General features: G+C 43.5%; 1 protein-coding gene and 1 long non-coding RNA gene across 2 annotated transcripts in view; one reads left to right on the top strand and one right to left on the bottom strand.

The window, feature by feature from the left end:
* Positions 1-19,213, top strand: part of LOC135899475 (POC1 centriolar protein homolog A-like) — a 105,358-nt gene extending 86,145 nt beyond the window's left edge. Inside the window, exons 10-13 of the mRNA XM_065428749.2 lie at positions 246-314; positions 3,909-4,082; positions 13,378-13,491; positions 18,409-19,213. Coding sequence (XP_065284821.1) covers positions 246-314; positions 3,909-4,082; positions 13,378-13,491; positions 18,409-18,528 — 477 coding nt within the window. The 3' untranslated portion in view covers positions 18,529-19,213. The remainder of the gene's footprint in view (positions 1-245; positions 315-3,908; positions 4,083-13,377; positions 13,492-18,408) is intronic.
* LOC135899477 (uncharacterized) overlaps positions 1-20,196 on the bottom strand; it is a 63,994-nt gene that overhangs the window by 9,138 nt on the left and 34,660 nt on the right. The gene's annotated exons all lie outside the window — the stretch shown is intronic.

Genomic DNA, 20,196 nt, shown 5'->3' with positions numbered 1-20,196 from the left:
AAAAACATCCTGCAACAGAAGGCTTGTGGGACTACAGTGTTTATGATGTCGGCTTGAACTATGTAGTCTTCAGCATTATGTACTTTTCACCCCTTTGCTTTTGATCTTCTTTGCTGCCCCAGGACAAAGTTGGTGAAAAAACTTTAGGTGCATTATCTGGTCGTTCATACGTTTGCCCTAGCTTTCATGGCCAAGAACTATTTTATTGAACGATACTTTCTCACTTTCATGTTTGTTATATGCAGAAACCAGTGCACGCTGTTTGCTTCTCGCATGATGGAAACCACTTTGCCACAGGAGGTGACGATTGCCAGGTAATTTTGGTGCTTTTTATCCTATAAAAAGAATTCAATGCAGTTGAACCCACTTATAACAATATTCAAGTGCCACGAAAATTCCATTGTTATAACCGGTAATTGTTATCACCAGGTTGCATGAAAAAATCAAAATGGAGGGATGGCAGAGCTGATGTGAGAAAACTACAATGATGGGCAGGCCAGTGCCCCTCCCCACCACCTTGCTCCATCTGGCTGCTGATTGTGTGCACTCGTTTAACTGCTTCCCGGGTGCTCGAATTGTATGCAGCAAGCCGTGGCTGTCGGCGTTAAAGAATGACACTACTTTAACAACTGCAAATTTAAGAGGCGTCACGGGTGCCAAGCGATATGCGAGCACCACCGAGGCATTGCTTTAGTGGCTCCCAAAGAGGCCTTTTAAACAATGCGACAAGGTTGCCGCAGCAGCCTGTCAGCTTGACAGATCCAGAAGTGCAGAGGTGAGATCACCACAAGCATCTCGCCATGTACCTCTCACTGACTTGCACGAGAAAAACCCTGTGTCAGTCAGCCTTCCGTGCTTTACGCGAAGCTTGCTGATATTCTTCACCAAGACATCCAGGTGCTCCAAGTTTTGCAGCGGAAGGTTCCTCGTGGAAACGAAGCCCCAGGGGGACTTGATCATCTGCCGGGCCTCCTGTGAGGACAACGCTGAAGCAGCCTGCCCTACCGTGTTGTCGCCATCGCGATCCGATGCAAGCATGTTCGCGACAATCGTCTCATTGGTTAGAAGCACTTAGTTTCCAAATCTATAGCTGTGCGCTTTCTTTTCACCGGCAACGTTGTACAAGGCCAATGATCAGCGGCCGCATCAGCCATCTTCCGTTTCGGTGGCAAGTCAAACCAACTGTTGGTTAAACGAGGCTGAGAAACCACTTGACCAGAAACGATTTTGACACAACAAACAAAGACGAACGCAAGTGATTAAGTTGTTTGCAGAACTGCACTGAATGAGGAGCCAGTGAGCAACATGCGAGCAATCTGCGAGCAGCGCAGTTGGCACAGTCCATTCATGTTTCTGAGGGTGGGGCGGCTTAGAGCTATGAGCTCAGCCCATTCGTCTTCGGAGGGGTGGAAGGGCGGTGGGAGAGAGGTGCGCGGAGATGCCTGGAAAATGAGTGTGCAGCAGCCCATCGTGCAGCGGCTCGAATTTTTCATTTTTTTCTTTTCAAGGATTTCGCATTTCACTACCTTTCGACTCGGACACCCAGCAGCCGGTCTTCAACGTTATAATCGATAGTGCAGCATCGAGGCATTGTATTAAGCGTGTTATTTCACCATGGAAAACATACAAAAGTTGATGGTGCAGCAGTTTTTCATTGTTATAACCGATATATTGTTAAAACGAGTATCATTATAAGTGGGTTCGACTGTACTACTAAGCACTCTCTTGTAAGAGGCACGTTCAGATAAGAGCCACACCCCCTACTTGGCAGGCCAAAATTTAAAACAAAAAATGTTGAAAGACACTGCACATTGTGCTAAGTGTCTTTGAAAATTGCCAGAAGTGTTTTAAACTCAGATATATCTAATGGTGTGCATGGCATAGAAAACGCCTGTATTCACAAGTGTGCCGCCGTACTGAGCCTGAGCAACAACAAAAGTGAAGAGGACTAAACACACACCAGGTGCATGCTATGCACTTGTGCATGCCTTCACAGCGTTAAAGGCATGTATTCCTTTTCTCTGTGAGAACCAACCTCTGACAACAAACTGATCTGCCAAGCTATGCAACTGTTAGTTAATCCCAGGAATACCTTCTTACCACGTATACTTGTGTGTAAGCCGTACTTTCTTTTGTGTATTGCTTGGGTGCGGGTTATACACGAGTCAGGCTTGTAGCTACACATCAGCACACTGTATACCACTGCAACTACTGTATAGAATAGTGCAACAACTGGTGACAGATTATAAACATTTTATTTATTTATTCATCGCCATCTTCACGCTCGCCACTCTTGGATGAGTTCATAACATCGGCGTTCTCTCAGAGCTGATCATCTTCGTTGCCATCCACAGCATTTGATAGCCCCATGACTAAAAAGCACTTTTCGACGTTGTCCACTGACAATGAACGCCATGCGTTCAAGACCCAAACACACACTTGCTGAAGAGATGCTCTCTTCAGTCACCCTGTTGAAGTTTTTTCATGGCTGCCCATGGCCGATCCACTCAGAGCAACAATACCGAAATTCTGTCTTGAATGGCTGGTTTACACAAAAGCCAAGCAGCTGGAGTGTGCTTGTCAAGCCACCTGGAATCATGGCCAAGTTCGTTCGAGAGGTTATGTCGCAGAACGGTGATGGTGATTATGTGCAGCGAATGGCAAAAACTGCCTGGGGCCATCTTGTAGCACTTGGCGGCATGATAGACCCTCATTGACAGGCAAAACGTTGGCTTTAGGCGCCTTTACAATTTCTTTTTTCAAATTTTGCATCCCAAAGAAGGGGGTGCAGGTTATATGCGAGGGTGGCTTATTCACAAGTAAATACAGTGGTTATCTTTCTTTAGAGTTTGTTTCGCCTTGGCTCAACCAACACACAGTGAACAAACCAACACATTTAGCCCAATTTTTAGCTACCTGTATCATCTTCGATGATCCACACACCCGCCCTGTGATAACTGTGGTGCTTTCAAAACTGCGGAACACATTTTGTTGGAATGTCCAGCTTTCTGCATAGACAAACGGGCTTGTTATTTCAGTGGAATGGGTTCTGCTTCCCAAAGGCCACTAGCACTAGGAGAATGCTATGTCCTATGCCTTCGTCTTCAGAGCAGCCTGAAGCTTCAAAATTTTCTTTTTCGTATTCCTTCAAGATGTTGGCATAAATGACAAGCACTAGCCTTCTTTTACATCAACACCATCACCTTTGCTGCACCCTGTGCATGCCATGATCATTTATTTTATTTGCCTATACTTCTTCTCCTTTTTTTGCCCTATTCCTCCTAAAGCCCTTCTGTTCCCCATCTCTTTCCCTGTGCGGAGCAGCATGCATTCGCCTACATATTTGCCAGCAGAATTCTCTGCACTTAATAAAGAGCCTCCTCTTTTATGCAAAGCATTCTTTTCCGAGTCGAGCCAGGCTTTTGTGTCTCATCTTATCGCTGTCTTGAGTCGATGAGTAGCCAACTGTAGCTGTCTGCACTCAAGAATGGGAAGTAGCTGACACTTTGGTTGGCGGCCACTTGCAGGAGAACCAGCCAAGCACGTTAAGTGGGAGCGATGTCGACGCTCGATCTTGAATAGCTGTGCAAAGTGAGCATCAAACTGCAGGTTTAGATGCGGTAGCAGAGTGCTCACAAGGAAAACATTAGTTCGTTCTCTCGCTCCCTCACTCTAAGTCTTAAAGCACTAGGCAGTAGCAAGGCAACAAACTGTGTCTCATGCTGTCAGGGCCCGCCAGCTCAACACATGTCGGCGTTTCGTGATGCACCAATTCGCATAATGCTTTGCATTACCTGCAGGTCAACTGCACTTAAATCTGCCCCATTTTCTTTCAGCTCATGACGGCTGTCAGCAGTATGACTAGGTGCACATGATGTTACTGCAATCTTTCTTGCCACCATGTACAGGTGTTCCTGTGGAAAAGCCACGACGCTGATTCGGCTGCAGCGGAGCAGTCCGGCAGTGGTGATGCCGGCACACGGAGCAGCGATAGTGGGGAGCCAGCGGTTGTGACCACAATGGAGGCAGCCAAGCCAGTGGCTGCAGTGCGCTCTGTGGCACAGGTCTCTGCTCTGAACCAGGTGTGCACCGCCCTTTCTGTGCATTCAGCACTGCTGTAAATACACTGTTGAGGCACTCAAAAGGAGTCAGAGTGCTTAACTGGACTGCAGTTGAGCATTCTGCAGTCTAACCCACTTACAACAATATTGAAGTGCCAAGAAGATCTCATTGTATTAACCAATAATTGTGATAACCAGGTTTCACGAGGAAAGCAGAGGAGACAAATCTAAACATTATTATTTGACAAAAAAAAAGTACAGTTGAACACAATTTAGGAATACCAGTTTTAACATTACTTAGTTGTAACAATGAGCAGCTGCCCCATTGTGAACATTTTTCTTTATGTGTGTTCCATGGTAAAATAGTCTGCTTAATAGAATGTTTCGACACTGCATTATTAGCTATAACAATTAAATCTGGCTACTAGGTGTCTTCTCTGAAAAGAAACAGACCAGAAAATCGTCAAAAAAGAAATTGATGAAGCCCTTCCCACGATGACTGTCGACAGTAATGCGTTACCACCTATACACCTGCTAATTGTTTTCCCTCCTGCCACAGTCACTGGGTAGTCCTTGGTCAAATGGGCAGCGCGTCGGGCTGCTGTGCTGAGGGGACAGAGTTCAAAACCAACCATCGGACCAACTTGGGTCATTGAGTATGTGGTGATATGTACATTTGCCCATCCTCAACGAACCTCTTTCTCGCAGACATGGGTCACTGTGGAGCGGGACTGGGTAGGTACCGCTGTTCGAAGAAACGCTTTTGACTCCAACTTGGAGCACTGGGTTTGTGCTACTTGGTCTGTGCCTTTCTTCAATGAGCCTCTTTGATGCCAACTTGGGTCACTAGGTATGTGTCACTGGGAAGTGCCACTCTGCAATGACGAAAAAGATCCCTTAAATTTCTAAGATGGAATCGAATCCACGTCACAAGGGTTCCTCAAGCACGGCAACTCGACGCATTAGCAGGCCGCACCACAATTGCATTGGGTATTTGCCGCCCTTCAATGAACACCTCACTAACTTGGGTCACTGAGTACGAGCCACTGAGCGAGCGACAAGCCAAGGAACAATTTTCGACGTTCGCAAGCACCGGTGTGCCACGCTTCTCATCTCGGAGGCCATACACGGACTCCTTGGCAGCAGCACTAGATGGCACAGCGTGACCAGAAAGAAGCGCAAGAGAGGAGCTTGGTTGCTGTATGGCGCGTTTCTCCGCACGCATCACCCTGCCACGCATTTCGGAGCCCACGTGCAGGCTTTGTGGCAGAGCCGCCGCTAGATGGTGCGGAGCATTAGGGAAGTGCAAAAGAGGAATCCCGCTGCAGTACACGTTTCATGCATAACACATTTCGACAGAGGTGATACATTGTGTCACTATAATGATGCAATGATAAACACATTACTGTCGACAGTCATTGTCAGTAGGTTATGGCACAATGTTTTTTAACAAGCTTTCTTTTTCAAAATATTTTGTGAACAAATTACAAAGAAAGAAAAGTTCTGGTTTTGCCACAAGGACAAGAAATACGACCAACAGATTGTCTGTCCAGGATTTTACCTCTCAGCCACTCTGCCGATGCTACAGAGTGGCTGAACAGTTAGCTGCTGCCATGATTGAGTAAGGCCTTCTTAATATTTGTGTGCTGAATAGAGCTGGCATTTATGCTTTTGCATTCTAGCATGTCGCCTTCGCTGTTGCAGATGTGGTTCTAAATTAACTTTTCTTTCTGTACATGTGATGACAATGATTAAGCACGTCTGCTTCATCTTCATTATAGTGTAGGAAGTCGTGACGGCGGCCCACAAGCCATGCTGTCATCCCTACATTTATTTTGGCAAAAGGGCAAAGGTTGCGAGCAAAGCATCGGCTGCGGTGACCAACGTAGCAAGCAAGCTTCCAGAACAACTCTGTGTGTGTTGAGCTTGCACCTTGAGCATGCGCTGCCCAACTTTATTTTTCTCTTCCTTTAGCAGCCGGCACCAAGATGCCGGCTGAGAACTGCCGATCATAGTGTCCCCACGTTGCAGCTTCGGTGGCCGCTACAATAGACTTCTTAGTGTCTTCTCATGTTTACCAGATCATGCTGATGTCATTTTCTTCAAGGATAGTGCGAGGCCTAGTCATGGGGCAGGCCAAATATAAGTTATAAGTATAAAACCAAGGGAATCCAGCAGCAAGAAGCAAATAAATTAGCTTTATTAGAGACCAGCAGCTGGCTAAGTCCGGGCGTAGGTAAGAGGAGGAATAAAAGCAGTCTTTCCACTGCACCACCTTGAAGTGCAACTTCCACAAAAGGATATGACTTACGTTTTTTTTTCAAAAGGAGATCTCAAAAGGAGATCACTTGTGCAAGCAAGTAATTGCAAGTTGGCATGCTTAGCTGCTAGGTGCAAAAGGCCGATGGGTACTATACTATTATCTGGAGATCACGGTTCGTTGGCACTTTGTGTATTTTGTTGCTGATGAAAAATAGCAGTGCCATTTGTTTCAGACTTCGCACTTTTTCTACTGAAGTGATGCAGAAAATGCAACTTCATAACTCTCAACTCTCGGTGCACTCAACGTCGCACAGACGATCCACAGCCATAAAGGCTCTAACAGCAAAAGTGGTGGCATTTATGCTGCAGCAGTTCTCCCTTCAAGCCAACTGAAGCGCTTTATTCCCCTACCTGAAATCCACTGAATTTTCAGCAATTTAAAAAGAAATCGCAAGCTCTTGAACAAAATGGCAGCTGTGCTCACACTTTCGAAATGACAGGTGATTGGGATCAAGCGACGTTAAACCGTATGCTCGTCTGGTTGACCTTTCTGTATTTTCTCTCCTTGCTATCTCTCTCTCTCTTGAAAGAACTGTGACGTCAGATTTCGTTCCTTAGATAGGCATTACGCACGAATTAGGCGGATGTTTTCAATGAAAGTTCGCAGCTGGCATAAAAACCAAAATATAGATTTTTTTTCATTTCTTCAAGAAAATGTGCTCAAGTGCCCCATGTCTTAAGCAAATCTCAACTTTGTTTATTTATTTATTTATTTATTTATTGTACCCTCAAGGCATACAAGCATTATAGAGGAGAGGGGGTCAATCATTCAACATAAGTTCAGTTATTTACTTCGGTGCTGCACTAAAAAGTGATGTGGTGAATGCAGAGAAGTGAATGGGAGCATGGCATCACTCTACCATTTTAGGGTTTCCATTGACAGAAGGTGAAACAGTGCAACCATTGACCAAAACTTAATAACCAGAGCCACTGCATTGTCCATACTGACCTTGAAGACAATGTGGAGGAATTTCTTTGCAGGCATTGTTCAAACGTTTTCATATTAACGGCGGATTCGATTCATTGCCTTTGCAATGAATCGAATCTGCTGTTTGCTAGCCTGCCGAGTTTGCTCGTAAGCAGGCAAAGCTTAACGAAGCAAAACAGCTTCACTTATCGGCAGAGTGGTTGTTATCACTTTGTAATAAGACTGCAGCAGTAGAATGAGTGGGGTGCTAATATTTGTTCGTTTAGAAGGGCAAGTCAACATATAATGAACTACTGATCTAATGACCACTTTTCGCGGAACTACTGAGTTGTAAGCTGGTTCGACTGTGCCATACTCAAACTGGAATAGACGCATTTGTAACATCGTTCCAAAATTTTATTGAATTGGCAGCCTGTAATGGTATACTAATTGTGAATGTGGTGCAAAATGGGCATGGCACCTGTGGTGTAGGTGTGAATTTTTGGTTGTAGTCTGCCCTCCCCCCTCTAATGCCATCAAGATGCTGTGAGTACTGTGTGTAAATAAATAAAAGGGCCAAAAGGGGTTGACACCTTCACAGACGTATCTACTGCATGAATAACTGATATGCTTTATGAATGCTTTTGTCTTTTTAGTATTGCATATTTATTTATTTTGCTCCAGTTTTCCTTATGTACAATAGTTTAAACATCTTGTCGGCGTTTTCTATTTACACAATTCAAATGCCTGCTTTTCTTTCATGTGTTTTCTAGAAGTGGGCGAATATCAACCTTCTTGAATATGAATACTAGTAAGTACCAAATATTGAATAGTCAAATGCAGACATATATATTTAGAGAAGGAATATTTATTTCGGTATGATTAGCCAAGCTTGTACTGCCTAGCGAAAAAAAATAGAGAAAGAAATTTAATTATTATGGACAATTACAGTTTTTAATGCATAACATCACTTATTGTCATTAAAAGAACTGCACGAAATTCCTCTGAGCATCTTTAGACCCTAGTTGCAAACAAGCTTTTCAAAAACAAATGGCTACTATGTGACTAGCTTTTCAAGAATGCTAAATAAGCAGTTTTTGAAGAAACAATCAAGCTGTGGAGAGAGAAAAGAAAAAGTTGCTGAAGAGCTTGCGTGTGGTATACACATGGAAAAGAGCCCATTGCAAGGAAAACATTGAAGGTTGTAGCATAAACGAAAAACATTTGTAGGACGCTTAAGCTTTACCTTTAAGAGTGCAATGCAATAGCATTCAAAGATTCCGAGATTGCTTCTCGCGCATCCCGACAACTGTAGTTTATGTAACCATAATGTTTACCGGAAAATGCTGGTGGCGAATGCTATGCACAAAGGTGAGCTTTCTGGTAGAAACGCGGCTTCTTGCGTGGGCAGCAGATGCGCAGAGGCAAGCGCCATCTGGATGGTGTTGCAGGAAAGCGGGCACAACGCGCCTCTCTATGAATGGTAGAAGTGCCGGAAAAGGGGTTTATGTTTGGGTTTCTACATAAGAGAATGATGTTTTCTGGTGTATTCAAATTAGAGTCTGACACTATCATGTCTGTAGGTTGTGTTTAGTATGTACTTTATGATTTTTCTGACGCATCTTACTTTGAGGAATTCAATTATTTCAATAATGCTTCGGCGCCACATGGAATGCCTGCATGGTTGTGGTTCGGAATGATTTTTCGCTAAATGTCATCTGATGCAAGATGCCGACACCAGATTTTTTGCAACACGTAGGGCCCTTAACGCTGTCGCGTTTTTAAACTGCTTCATGACTAAACTGCAAGAAACACTAAATGACAGACTATAAGCAAAAATCACCTGTTGTCATGTAGGCTTCTGCCTCTAAACCAAATAAACTTGCATTACCCATTTTGTTTTTCGATTGCTTCAAAATCTTCTTTCGTTGTTTTGTTTCTGATAACTTGCAATACTTTGTCTAGTGTTCGAAGAACAGTAGCCCAACTTTAACAGTCGGTTGTTGTGGAATATGTGGTTAGTTTCGATATTTAAGAATACCAAAAGCTCCATTTTCAAATACGAATATGAATAGTTTGAATAGTTAGTAATTATTCAATTCGTTTTTGAAACCTTGAATATTTGCGCACCCCTAATTTTTTTGTTCATATGTTTCTGTGTGACACATTGTGTAACAGCTGCCCTTCCCCCTTTACCACCTCCATGTGTACCTCTCTTGGGATCTGTAGTGTATGTAAATGAATATGTATCACTGACCCCTCAAGAACAATATGTTGTTCTTACGGGCCAAGGAGTTTCTCAACACGGATGTGCTTGGTGAAGGTGAGAGCTCAGGAAAAGAGAGAGGTAGACTAGGACGAGGTGATTTGTTAGCTTACATTGTGTGAACTGGGATAGTGACATATCATACCTGCCAACTCTTCTGAATTTTCCATAATATGTACGAATTTCGAGCAGTCTTGCGATTTTATTAATCTTGCTTGAAATTTTACAGAATACATACTATTTCCAAAAAAAAAAGTGAAAATATAGTAAAACTACACCCTGGTACCTTGCACCGCCACGAGAGGGCGATACGTATGCGTAGTATCATCACTAGCAGCTGCAAGGTTGTAGTGACTTCTGTTGTCTACTAGGGGGGTCACGAATCCATATCCAAACCCCAATAGTGCCTCTAGCGCCTCCGCAAACCTGTTGCCATGCTGTTGCCTTTATTTGCGCGGTCGCACGGATTTAGACTTTAGTCAGCTTCAGTCACTGCAGTGTTGGCCTCGCCTTTTGTGTGACTAGCTGCCACGTCGGACGCAGTGCGACTCCAGCCTGTGGGCTCAAAGGCCCCATAGTACTTCCAAGTGTTTTTAAATTGTACACGGCAGAATTTCCATGCTTCATGCCGTCAAAGAAAGGGGAGGAGTTCTGATTCTGCACCACTTGTGCCTGTGATGTGAGCATCTCACATGGCGGCAAGTCTGACATGAAGGTCCACGTAGCTTCAAAAAAAGCACTAGGGACACGTGCAAGCCACAGACAGCCAGCCAAGCCTAGCAAGTTTTGTACGCAGTGACAACAACCTCGGTGTGATTCGTGCAGAATGCCTCTTCACAGCATTTTTAGTTGATCACAACGTCCTGCTGAGTTCTGCAAATCATATTGACCGCAAAAAAGACGGGGACAGAGGAAGAAAACACATAAACAGCACAGGCGGTAACTTTCAACTGTGTTTTCTTCTTCTGTCCCCATCTTTTTTGTGGTCAATATGATTTGCAGTAAATACCAACTAGGCCAAACTGAAGTTCTTCTGTCCTGCTGAGTGTCAGCGATCATGCCGGACCGCTTTTCCGGAAGATGTTCCCCAAGCGCGAAGAAGCGAAACGCTACGCCTGTAGACAAACAAAGACGATGTCAATTGTCCTAGAAATGCCGCCAACGCGGAGACTCCTTTGTTGGATGCCCTAAAACGGCAAGTATTTTCAATCACTGTGGACATCAGTAACAATAGGGATACACAGCTTTACCCCACTGTTGCGACATATTTTATTAAAGAAATGAGTAGAGTCGAAAGCCGCCTTCTTTGCCTCGGGACAATCCAAGGGGAAGCGATGGTTCACAAGATTGCAAATCTGGTTCTGGACGAGATGAAGTCTCGGAATTTGCCTGTTGGAAACCTGTTGGCTATGTGTTTGGACAATGCCAATGTCACGATGGGCAAGAAAAACAGTGTTCCTACTGTATTGATAGAGGCCCAACCAGGTTTAATAGGGGTTGGTTGCCCGTGCCATCTCATCAACTTGGCCACCCAAAAAAGAGCTTCATGTCTTCCCGTAAAGGTTGATGAGGCTTTGGTTGACATTTTTACCTAGAGAAAAGCTAAAAACGGAAAAATCGACTTAAAGAGTTCCAAGAAATGCATGATGCTGAGGTCAAAAAGATTTGAAGCATTCGTCTATATATTGGCTGTCGCTGGGAAAGTGTTTGAAGAAGCTGCTCGACCAGTGGAAACCACTACTCAGCTTTTTTTTTTATCTGAAACAAAGCAGTGCAACAAGCAGAGCTTGCTTTTGGGGTCATACCAAATTCCAAAGACTTCCTCACAAACCCCCAAGAACCCTACACTGACCCCCAAAGTCTGCTACACATCTTCACAAGACTGTTGCAGGTGTCGGGAAAAAAAGCACTGACGGCAATGAACTCTCGCTAAAGAAGAAAGGAGCTCATTCTGGACCTCAAGCAAAAAAACTGCTACTTCATACCAAGGATTCTGGGGGAGCCAGCCACGTGACCTGTTAGGAGTGCCTGTTTTATTTTTTGCCATCAGAGCTAAACAGGGCATGCTGCCTTTTCTGCACAATGTTATACCGCTTTTTGAGAAGGCAAACTGCCTTCTTCAGGCGCCGGTTACTCAGATTCATGTACTGAGGGGCCTCTTGAACTGCCTTTTCGAGGATCTTCTGACTAGATTTCTGTGCCCAGGTGTTGTCAAGGCATGTCATTCATTGCTGGACGTTGACTACGGAGCTGCAGAGAACCATAAAGGTGATGAAGACATAGACATTGGCAGCACAACCTACTCTGTGTTTGAGACACTGAGCTGCATTGAGAGAGAGCAGTTCTTCTCTGCTGTATGTCTGTACTTAACAGCAGCATGCGATTATATTTGCCACAAATTCCCGCTAGAGGACGTCAATCTCAAGTTGGCTGAAGTTGCTCAAGTACAAGCTCTGGAAACTGCTTCATTCAAAAGCCTACGTCATTTTATTATGGCGTTCCCTGCTATCCTACCCCAGCAGAGTGGCGAATCAAAAGAAGAAGCAATCGACACACTTGAAGTCGAATTTGCCAACTTGCAAGCATATCAGGTTCCAGCCGACATATTGAATGAGCCAAGGTGCAATGTGCAGTGGTGGCAATTAGGAACCGTTCGAAGTGTCGACGGATCACTCAGGTTCCACGGAATTTCAATGGTTATGCTGGGTATTCTCTCCATTCCCCGCAGCAATGCTGAATGGGAAAGAATATTCAGCACTGTGAACAAAACTCGAATGGAGTTTCGCTCATCTGTGTGTGAGAAAACACTCGAAAGTCTGCCGATGGTCAAGAGGCACCAGAGTGATACTTGCTTTGAGCAAACCCACAAAGCAAAAGTTTCTCAAGCATGCATAGTCGGCAACAGCAAAATCATTGCAAAAATAAATAGTGCCCCAGTGGAGTGGTCGCTCTTCACTCTCCAAGGCACGGATTTCACTTGCGGTTGTAGAAACGTGAGTAAGCTTGTCGCAAAAGGTAAATCCCTTAAAAGAAAGAAAGTTCTGTCGCCCCCCCCCTGCTGCTGCGATAGTTTTACGAATTTTCAAATCATCAGGTTGGCAGGTATGCTATATACCCCATTGCATACTTTGCAGGAAATGCTGTGGGAACTACATAAGTAGTGCAGACATGTAAATGTATCTCATCTTGCATTTTTTAATTAACTGGCCTTTGATCAACAACGTCTTCAACAGAAGAACTTCTCTATATACTATAACACATTTGTTTACTGCTGTATCAATTCATCTACTCTTTCTATGCCTTGAGCTTCCAGTATATGATGCTCTATGTTTCGGTCACAAATACAAGGATGGGCTATGGCCGCTGTGCAACGAGTGTGGTTGAGTAAACGGGGCTCTGTTTATCATTCCATAGTTATGATGCAGACTTGCGATGTCTTCTATGTAAAAATTGCTTCTGTAAGGAAGCAGATTGATGCCGTAGCTAGTCACATTGCTATCGCAAATCTCTGAGCCAGCCTGCCTATCTTGTTGAAATGTCAATCTTGTACTTTGGCACCGCAACAGATGAACTCAACGTAATGCCAGAAAACCTAGCGCATTTTTATGTCTTGCTCTCATGTGGAAGGCACTATTTTTCTGTTTCAAAGGCAGGTCATGTGAAAATTTGCTTTAACAACTGTAGCACAGCCTGCTATGTGTTAAACATATTATAAGAAGTAAAAGGAAGCTTGAGTGAAAAAGGAATAGACTACTGTGCAATAAATGGAAGCATGCCGTTTTGACCATTTTCATGTCTTTTTTTTTTTTTCTCTCATCCAGTGTTCCAGTGACCAGAGGCAGGAAGTGACCCCTTCTGCCAATGGGTCCAGTTTCGAAGCCAGGCTTGAGCTAGTGGTCAGTCAACTGACTGCCCAAATGGAGCAACTCAGCCAGGTGTGTATCGCAGCCGTACATTATGAATGTTGCCATAGCAGTTAGGGCACAAGACTACACTACTCCATTTCAGCATACAACGCTGTGGAAGCTATGCAAGAAGTTCAGTCATCAAAAGATATTGCGCTGCAAGTTTCATGGCCAAACCTTGTGGTCACATACGCTTACTGTACTTACACATGCCTGTGCATCAGGCTGCTAATAAAAACTTGAAAAAGACAGCAGTGAAAAACAGCATCATTTAAAATGTCATATTAACTGCCATATAATACAGGTTGATAATTTCCTAGAGATGAAACTTCTTTAATTTATTACTGAGCATAAATAAAGAGCGTTTTCACATAACGGCTGGCAAAACATGACGAACTCTAATATTTAATCGTGCAATAAACCCAATTTTTTTTCTAAATATGATGACGTCAATTTTGGTTGAGGGATCGTCATGCAGGGAAAAAGTTGCCACATGTTTTTAAGAGTAGAAATTCCATATCGCTATGTAGATAACGAAAAAATTGCGATCACAATATTACCTTTATAGTAAAAGCATACACAGTGTGAATAGAAAATTTGTGTTCATTCATGAAATGCCGCTAATCACTTACTCGGTCTCTCTGATGTGGGTCGTCATCGGCCCAAAGCGCATTGTCTTCAGTGCCGTCCAGACAGTTTGCGATGCCCATTTTCTTAAAATAGCATTTTGTAGAGCTTGCCTTGCTTTGGTCCTCGAAATGTGTGACGATGCTTCTTCGTAGCTTTAAGCTCTTCCTCTTGTTTTCTCCAGTAGTGCGCATCCACTGGGTCGACGCTGAAATGCGATGCAGATCGAGATTGCCATGTTCTTAGGCAGCATCTGTGACATTCGCTTTGAAACCGGCTGTGTCACTTGTGTAAAGGCCCATCGCACTGTGGGGCCTCAGAGGGAACCGAGTGCAGGGGAAAGATGTCAGGCTCAAACAAAAACCAGAAAAATGGAAAAAAAGGCTTTAAAGGCACAAATAGCGATGACGCGCTTGGACGTTGCTGTCATTCATGTATCATTTCCGCTGATGACTATGGCGATCCGAAATCTGCCCCTTTGTTTCGGTTGGATGCTAGTGCCATTTTTGCTCTTTTGCATGGCACATTTGCGCTGCGCCACGCTCACCGAGCTCCAAAAGTTGTCCGAGTTAACTGATATGCGGCCAAATAAGTCCAAATTAAGAAGAGCTTGATTGCAATAAATAATGCATACACCAGCCGGGACCAGGGGACTAGTGCGAATTATCTGATTTTCTGAATCGACGAGGGTCGAATTAACAAGGTTTTACTGTATTCTGAATATGTTAGCAGGTGCCCATAGTGCCTGTGAACCACCGCTGATGCTCTGGTGGTGGTTCAACAGAAGTGGGTTGCCACCCGAAGCTCTAGACAAACATGCTGCATGTGAAGGGTAGGTGCCTTGGTAGGAACTGGGCGGATGTCTTGGAACATGGTATGCAATTGTGTAACATAATACGTGGTTAGCAGCGGTGCAGCTGTAGTTCTTAAAGAGTCGGGGAAGGTGGAGGGTGGTGCTCTCGAGCTGCCCAAGTAGGCCTTGAACACCGTGCATATGCCACGAATAGCGAGGGGAAAGGGGTGAACCCAATCCCAAGGTGAGTCTTGAGCTGTGCATGCAGTCTTTAAGCAACAATGAAATCGCTCGACAAGGCTGTTGGCCTGTAGGTGCTAGGCGGGTGTACGAAGTCACGTAGTTCAATAAAGATGAGCAGTTCACTGAAAAAGCTGGCCTCAAATCGGTGACCTTGGTCTGGTAGTATGGTAGATTTCGAGATAAAGTGGGAAACCCAAGTGGACAAAAAGCGGCCGCGATGGTAGGTGCTGATATGTCTGAGATTGGCATAGCCTCTGGCCATTGTGTGCACTTGTCGATGCAGTTAAGGAGGTAGCGATGGTCTTGCCTGGGAGGAAGTGAGCCAAATATGTCCAAGTGAACCTTTGCAAATCAAGCATCAGGTGGAAGGAAGGTCTTTGATGGAGAGAGGGGGGTGACAGTGGACCTTAGACCGTTGGCATGGTAGACAGAAATGCACCCAGTCTCAGACTTGAGCATTAAGTTGAGGCCAGACAAAGCAGCTAGAGAGGATTTTCTGCATAGTTCTAATGCCGGGATGCGCCACCTCGTGGTGCTGCTAGGAACCCAGCAGTGCGTGCCTTCTGTTGTGATTGGTTAAGTTTCTGGCTACAGAGACGAAGAAATCCCAGGATCCTAGTCATATACAGCTTTGCTATAAAAAACATAATAACCCCCCGATACCTTCCCTCTTTGGTGTCATGTCCAGGTATTTTACCAATACTATTAAAGTATGCAGGTTGCCAAGTACATCTTACATGCAAATGGTTTTACAATTTCTCATTTTCGTGCAGTTTTGAAAAGTATCTAGTATATTAAAAATGCAACCACAAACTCCAACTGATTTTTAGAGCCATGTTCTTTTATTTATGTTAGTCTCACATCACAGCCTATCACTTTGCTGAACAATTGTTTAATGGCATCCAAATATTTGGCCACCATTGCATGAACGTTATTTCATAAATGAAATGTATATTTGTGATGCAGATCATTCTAGCTGTGACTGTGGACAAGAGAGACTGTTCATAGTGTCCTTACAGGACCAACTCTGCAATTTGTTTTAATGAACACTCAACATCTTCAATAATCAAGGTTGTTGACTAGATAATCTTTGGTTGGTATTTTTCCAACTCTAAAATTTGCAGGTGTGATAGCATAAGGATTCCCTTGCACTAGATCTTCTTCGTTCCTTATTATAGCACTCATGACTAGCCAATGACCAGCCATGACCAGCCAATCTTTGCCATAACGTAGGTGGAGCACTGCTCAGGAAAATGAATAGAAATGGAATATAATTATTATGTTATCCTAGCCCTAGCTTCAAGTTGATTTGGCACTCTTGTATATATGGTCCCTCTGTGCACCATTTCAGCTTCTCTCTCTGTTCCCATCTGCGACCAAAAATTTGTGTGTCACATATGAAATAAAGATATAGACGCACGTCATGTAATTCGATGTAGAATTAAGGGTCATATTTTTATGTCGCAAAATATTATGTATTCATTACATGAAAGGTATCGAAGTTCTGTACCTATTTACCACCAAATAAGCGGAGTGACATGTTTTCTGCGACCCATCATCTGCACTCACGGCCATAACATAGTATGCCACATGCTGGAAGCACAAAGGGGCACAAATACAGTTAAACCTCTATATAACTATGTCAGCAAACTAAGCAATTTGCTTCATTATATTGAAATATTTTTTGTATTGAAATTAATCTATTTCTGCAAATAAGTACTGTTGCAGATTCATTTTTCTTACGTGAAAAGGGGCCTCAAAATTTTAAAAAAATATATTGGGCAATTGTAGAAAGCAAATTTGAATGAGAAAAAAATTCATTTTGTTGAATTTGAGAGTTGGTGACGAAAGATGTGGTTTGGTGCCATGTTGACGATATCTCCGCACTGGCGGTACAAAGTGAAGCCACCCACGCTTTCGCATACACTCCACACGCCGCACCTGATAGTGTCGCCTGCAATGGGACTACGCTCTCACGAAAAGCGCCGGCAGTGAAGAGCAAATGCTTCGTCTGCTTCTCACTTCAACACATCTCTGAAACTCGAGATTACGCAAGCTCCAGTGCTAAACACGCTGGAAGACAGTACACATGACACATGTCATGTCATTGAAGTGCCCACTCTTTGCACATGAACTAGATTACTCTAAGACAAAGCACGTGAGCTGTGCATGCGCAACCATGGCTGCACTGAAGAAGAGGAGAGGCACGCCAACCTGCCCCCACCCTCGTGCACACTTTGTGATACCGCAAGCTCACTCGCCTCTACCTCCTTTTCCCCTTGCTCGTGTGGGAAGACGGCACTCGTCAAGCCACCATCCTTCTCGGCTCACCCTCGCACAGTCTCACTTGCACCCAAAGCATACAGGGCATGATAGTATCTTATTGTACACAGACTTTATGCAGAACATGATGCTGCTCCGCTTCGGCAGTGGCTCTTGGTCACATGGTGCATGATTTGAAAAGTGCATGTTTGCAAGGAGCAATTTGTAATTCAACCGTTTCACCATCTTCACTCGCAGAAGTTTGCATTTATTGTCTCGATGGTATTTCTTTGTGATGGCAGTGCAGTTTCAGTATATTGAAATCATGTTAAATATACTTTGTTATATGTTGAGATTCTAAAGACATGGTGTTCTGTACGATTTATACAAAGATAAATACTTTGTTGTATTCAAGTAAGTTGTATCCAGGCTTATCTGTAAGCCACAATTTGATGTAAACTTGCATTCACAAGTTGTCGTAAAACAGTTCGATCCCATTGATAGACCCGATTTATGATTTATGCCGGTTTGCTAAAGTTACCCATGTTCACCCATGTTATGCGGTGAAGCATATAAAGGGTGGAAAAGGGCCACTGTCACGGAACATGTAATTTGTGTCCCTAAATTGTAGATGCACGCACACACCTTCTCTGGCCAAAGTATGAGTGTTGAGATATCCAATAACTGTACTGGCAGCTGTCCAGGCCTGTTTCCAACGTTGCTGTGGTGATTTGGAGCCTTCTTTACTGTTCCGTTTTTCAGGCTGTTACATTTTGTTTTCACGGTTCCTTGAAAAGCGTATTAGCGGGGTTTGTCTGTATATGAAGTAGGTGTTCTGTCAAAATCATACAAGAATAAAAAATAATTGTACTGTGAAGTGCGTGAAGTGAGACTTCTATGACCATACTAATGTAGCTTTCGTAGCATTGCCTGCTTAGTATAAAACGAAGTATAGTTCCTCCACCTGTGCAGGTTGCTTGTGTTCACAAGATCACTGACGCCTCACGACTTCTGTTACGCAGGCCGTGGCTACTCTAAACTCAAAAGTGACGGCGCTCGAGTCAGTTGTGAAGGAGCAGCAGCAGCTGGATCAGCCTAAGCCAAGTCCGCCGAAGCACAATGGTGCCACCTGTGCCGACTGACCTCCCTCGGCCATCCTTCATCATCCTCATTTGGGTGGGACGTGACAGTGGACTTGCTTAAGCCCCACCAGTGACTTGTGTGTACCGTAAAAACCCGCATTTAATATAGACCACGAATAATACAAGGCGAGATTTGGGGATAGCAAAAAGTAAAAGTTTCGTCCGCATATAATATGAGGGAAGCAAACTCAGCGAAAACATTTATTTGCATTGGACTTCTCGCTTCAATCATCGTTGACCTCTGCTACACTAGCACTGTCTTAGACAATTCCTCGTCCAAGAACTTTTTTCAGATATAGTCATTGTCTGTGCCATTGAGCACGTTCAGAACGCCACACTTGTTAAAAGCACGACACAGAAGGTCCTCTGGGATTCTCACCCATGCCAGATCAACAGTGGTGCCTAGATGGCACCCCCTGTATGCTAGAGAATGATGGTAACCATGCAGCAGCTACAAAACCATAGCTTTGAGCCCCGTGTCTGGCTGAAATTTTGGTTTTGATCCGTATAGTATGTGGTGGAAATTTGAGATGTCAATTTGTAAAAAAAATCCTCGTATTAATGCAGGTTCTTACGGTACTTTAGTTTTTAGCAGGCAGTTTGACATCGCAGTTTGACACCAAGCACTGTGTTGGGTGTCAGAAGCTACCGAGTAAAATTAATAAATTCTATAAAACTTTTTAAACGGTGTGTCGGGGCCTCTTGTGTGTTCGTGTGTTCATTTTACCCTTTACGAATAAGTGCTGCCTAGAGGGAAGAAAAGAACAAAAAAATATTTTTTTTTCTTGGGGAGTTTTAGTTGTGAGTATGAGTTTTTTGGCTAAATGTCTTGGGCTGACATTGAATGACAGCAAGCATCATTTGTTGGATTAGAGCAGGAATGGAAGACTGTGAAGAAAAGGTTTGGCTTGAGACTCGCTTTCTTTCTGAAATCATGTTTAGGGAAGAAAAATTGGTGTAAAATCACTGGCTGTACTTGTATTATGCAGTTAAGGTAGAGAAAATAGAATGTGCGCCTCTGTTTTATATCTGCCGACTGCCTGTACAGGTTCCACACAAATCTGTAGAGGTGGCTTGGAACAAAGCTCACTTGCCATGTTGGGCCTGGTGTTGCTCACAGGTATCACACCTATTGCTGAAAATATTTCCAGATAATATACGTTTATTTTTGTGGAATTTTATTTTATTTACACCTATTGTCAATCCCTCATGAAATTGTAACAGGAAGGGCAAGTACAATGGTAGGAGTTGCAAACAAGGTGAATATGAATACAGTATAATATAAATACAGTAAGAGTGCTATTGCAAAAGCTTTTGCTATGCTAGAACAACATGAATGAAATTCATCATTACAGATTCCAGGTATGGATATAAGTTACAGTTACTACTTAGAAGAATCTGATGTAGGAAAAGAGAAACCAATTCAAGAAAAAATGGCAAACATGTGATAAGCATTATAAACGGGACGCACTTGCGCATATGATGCACTATACAAAACTTCAGTGTCGGTAGAAAAGCACTTTAGATAGAAAGGATGAACTTTTTAGATACTAGAACACAACAAGAATTGAAATTTTACGCAGCTAATAAAGTATGCAATATTATGTACGATGAGTGTGTTTACAAGGTGTATACTAAATATATTGATTACAGAGAAGCAAGCTAAAT

This window comes from Dermacentor albipictus, chromosome 6 (assembly GCF_038994185.2).
Source record: "Dermacentor albipictus isolate Rhodes 1998 colony chromosome 6, USDA_Dalb.pri_finalv2, whole genome shotgun sequence".
Taxonomy (NCBI): Eukaryota; Metazoa; Arthropoda; class Arachnida; order Ixodida; family Ixodidae; genus Dermacentor; species Dermacentor albipictus.
The sequence above is the reverse complement of the archived record's forward strand: the minus strand, read 5'-3'. Positions and strand labels throughout refer to the sequence as shown.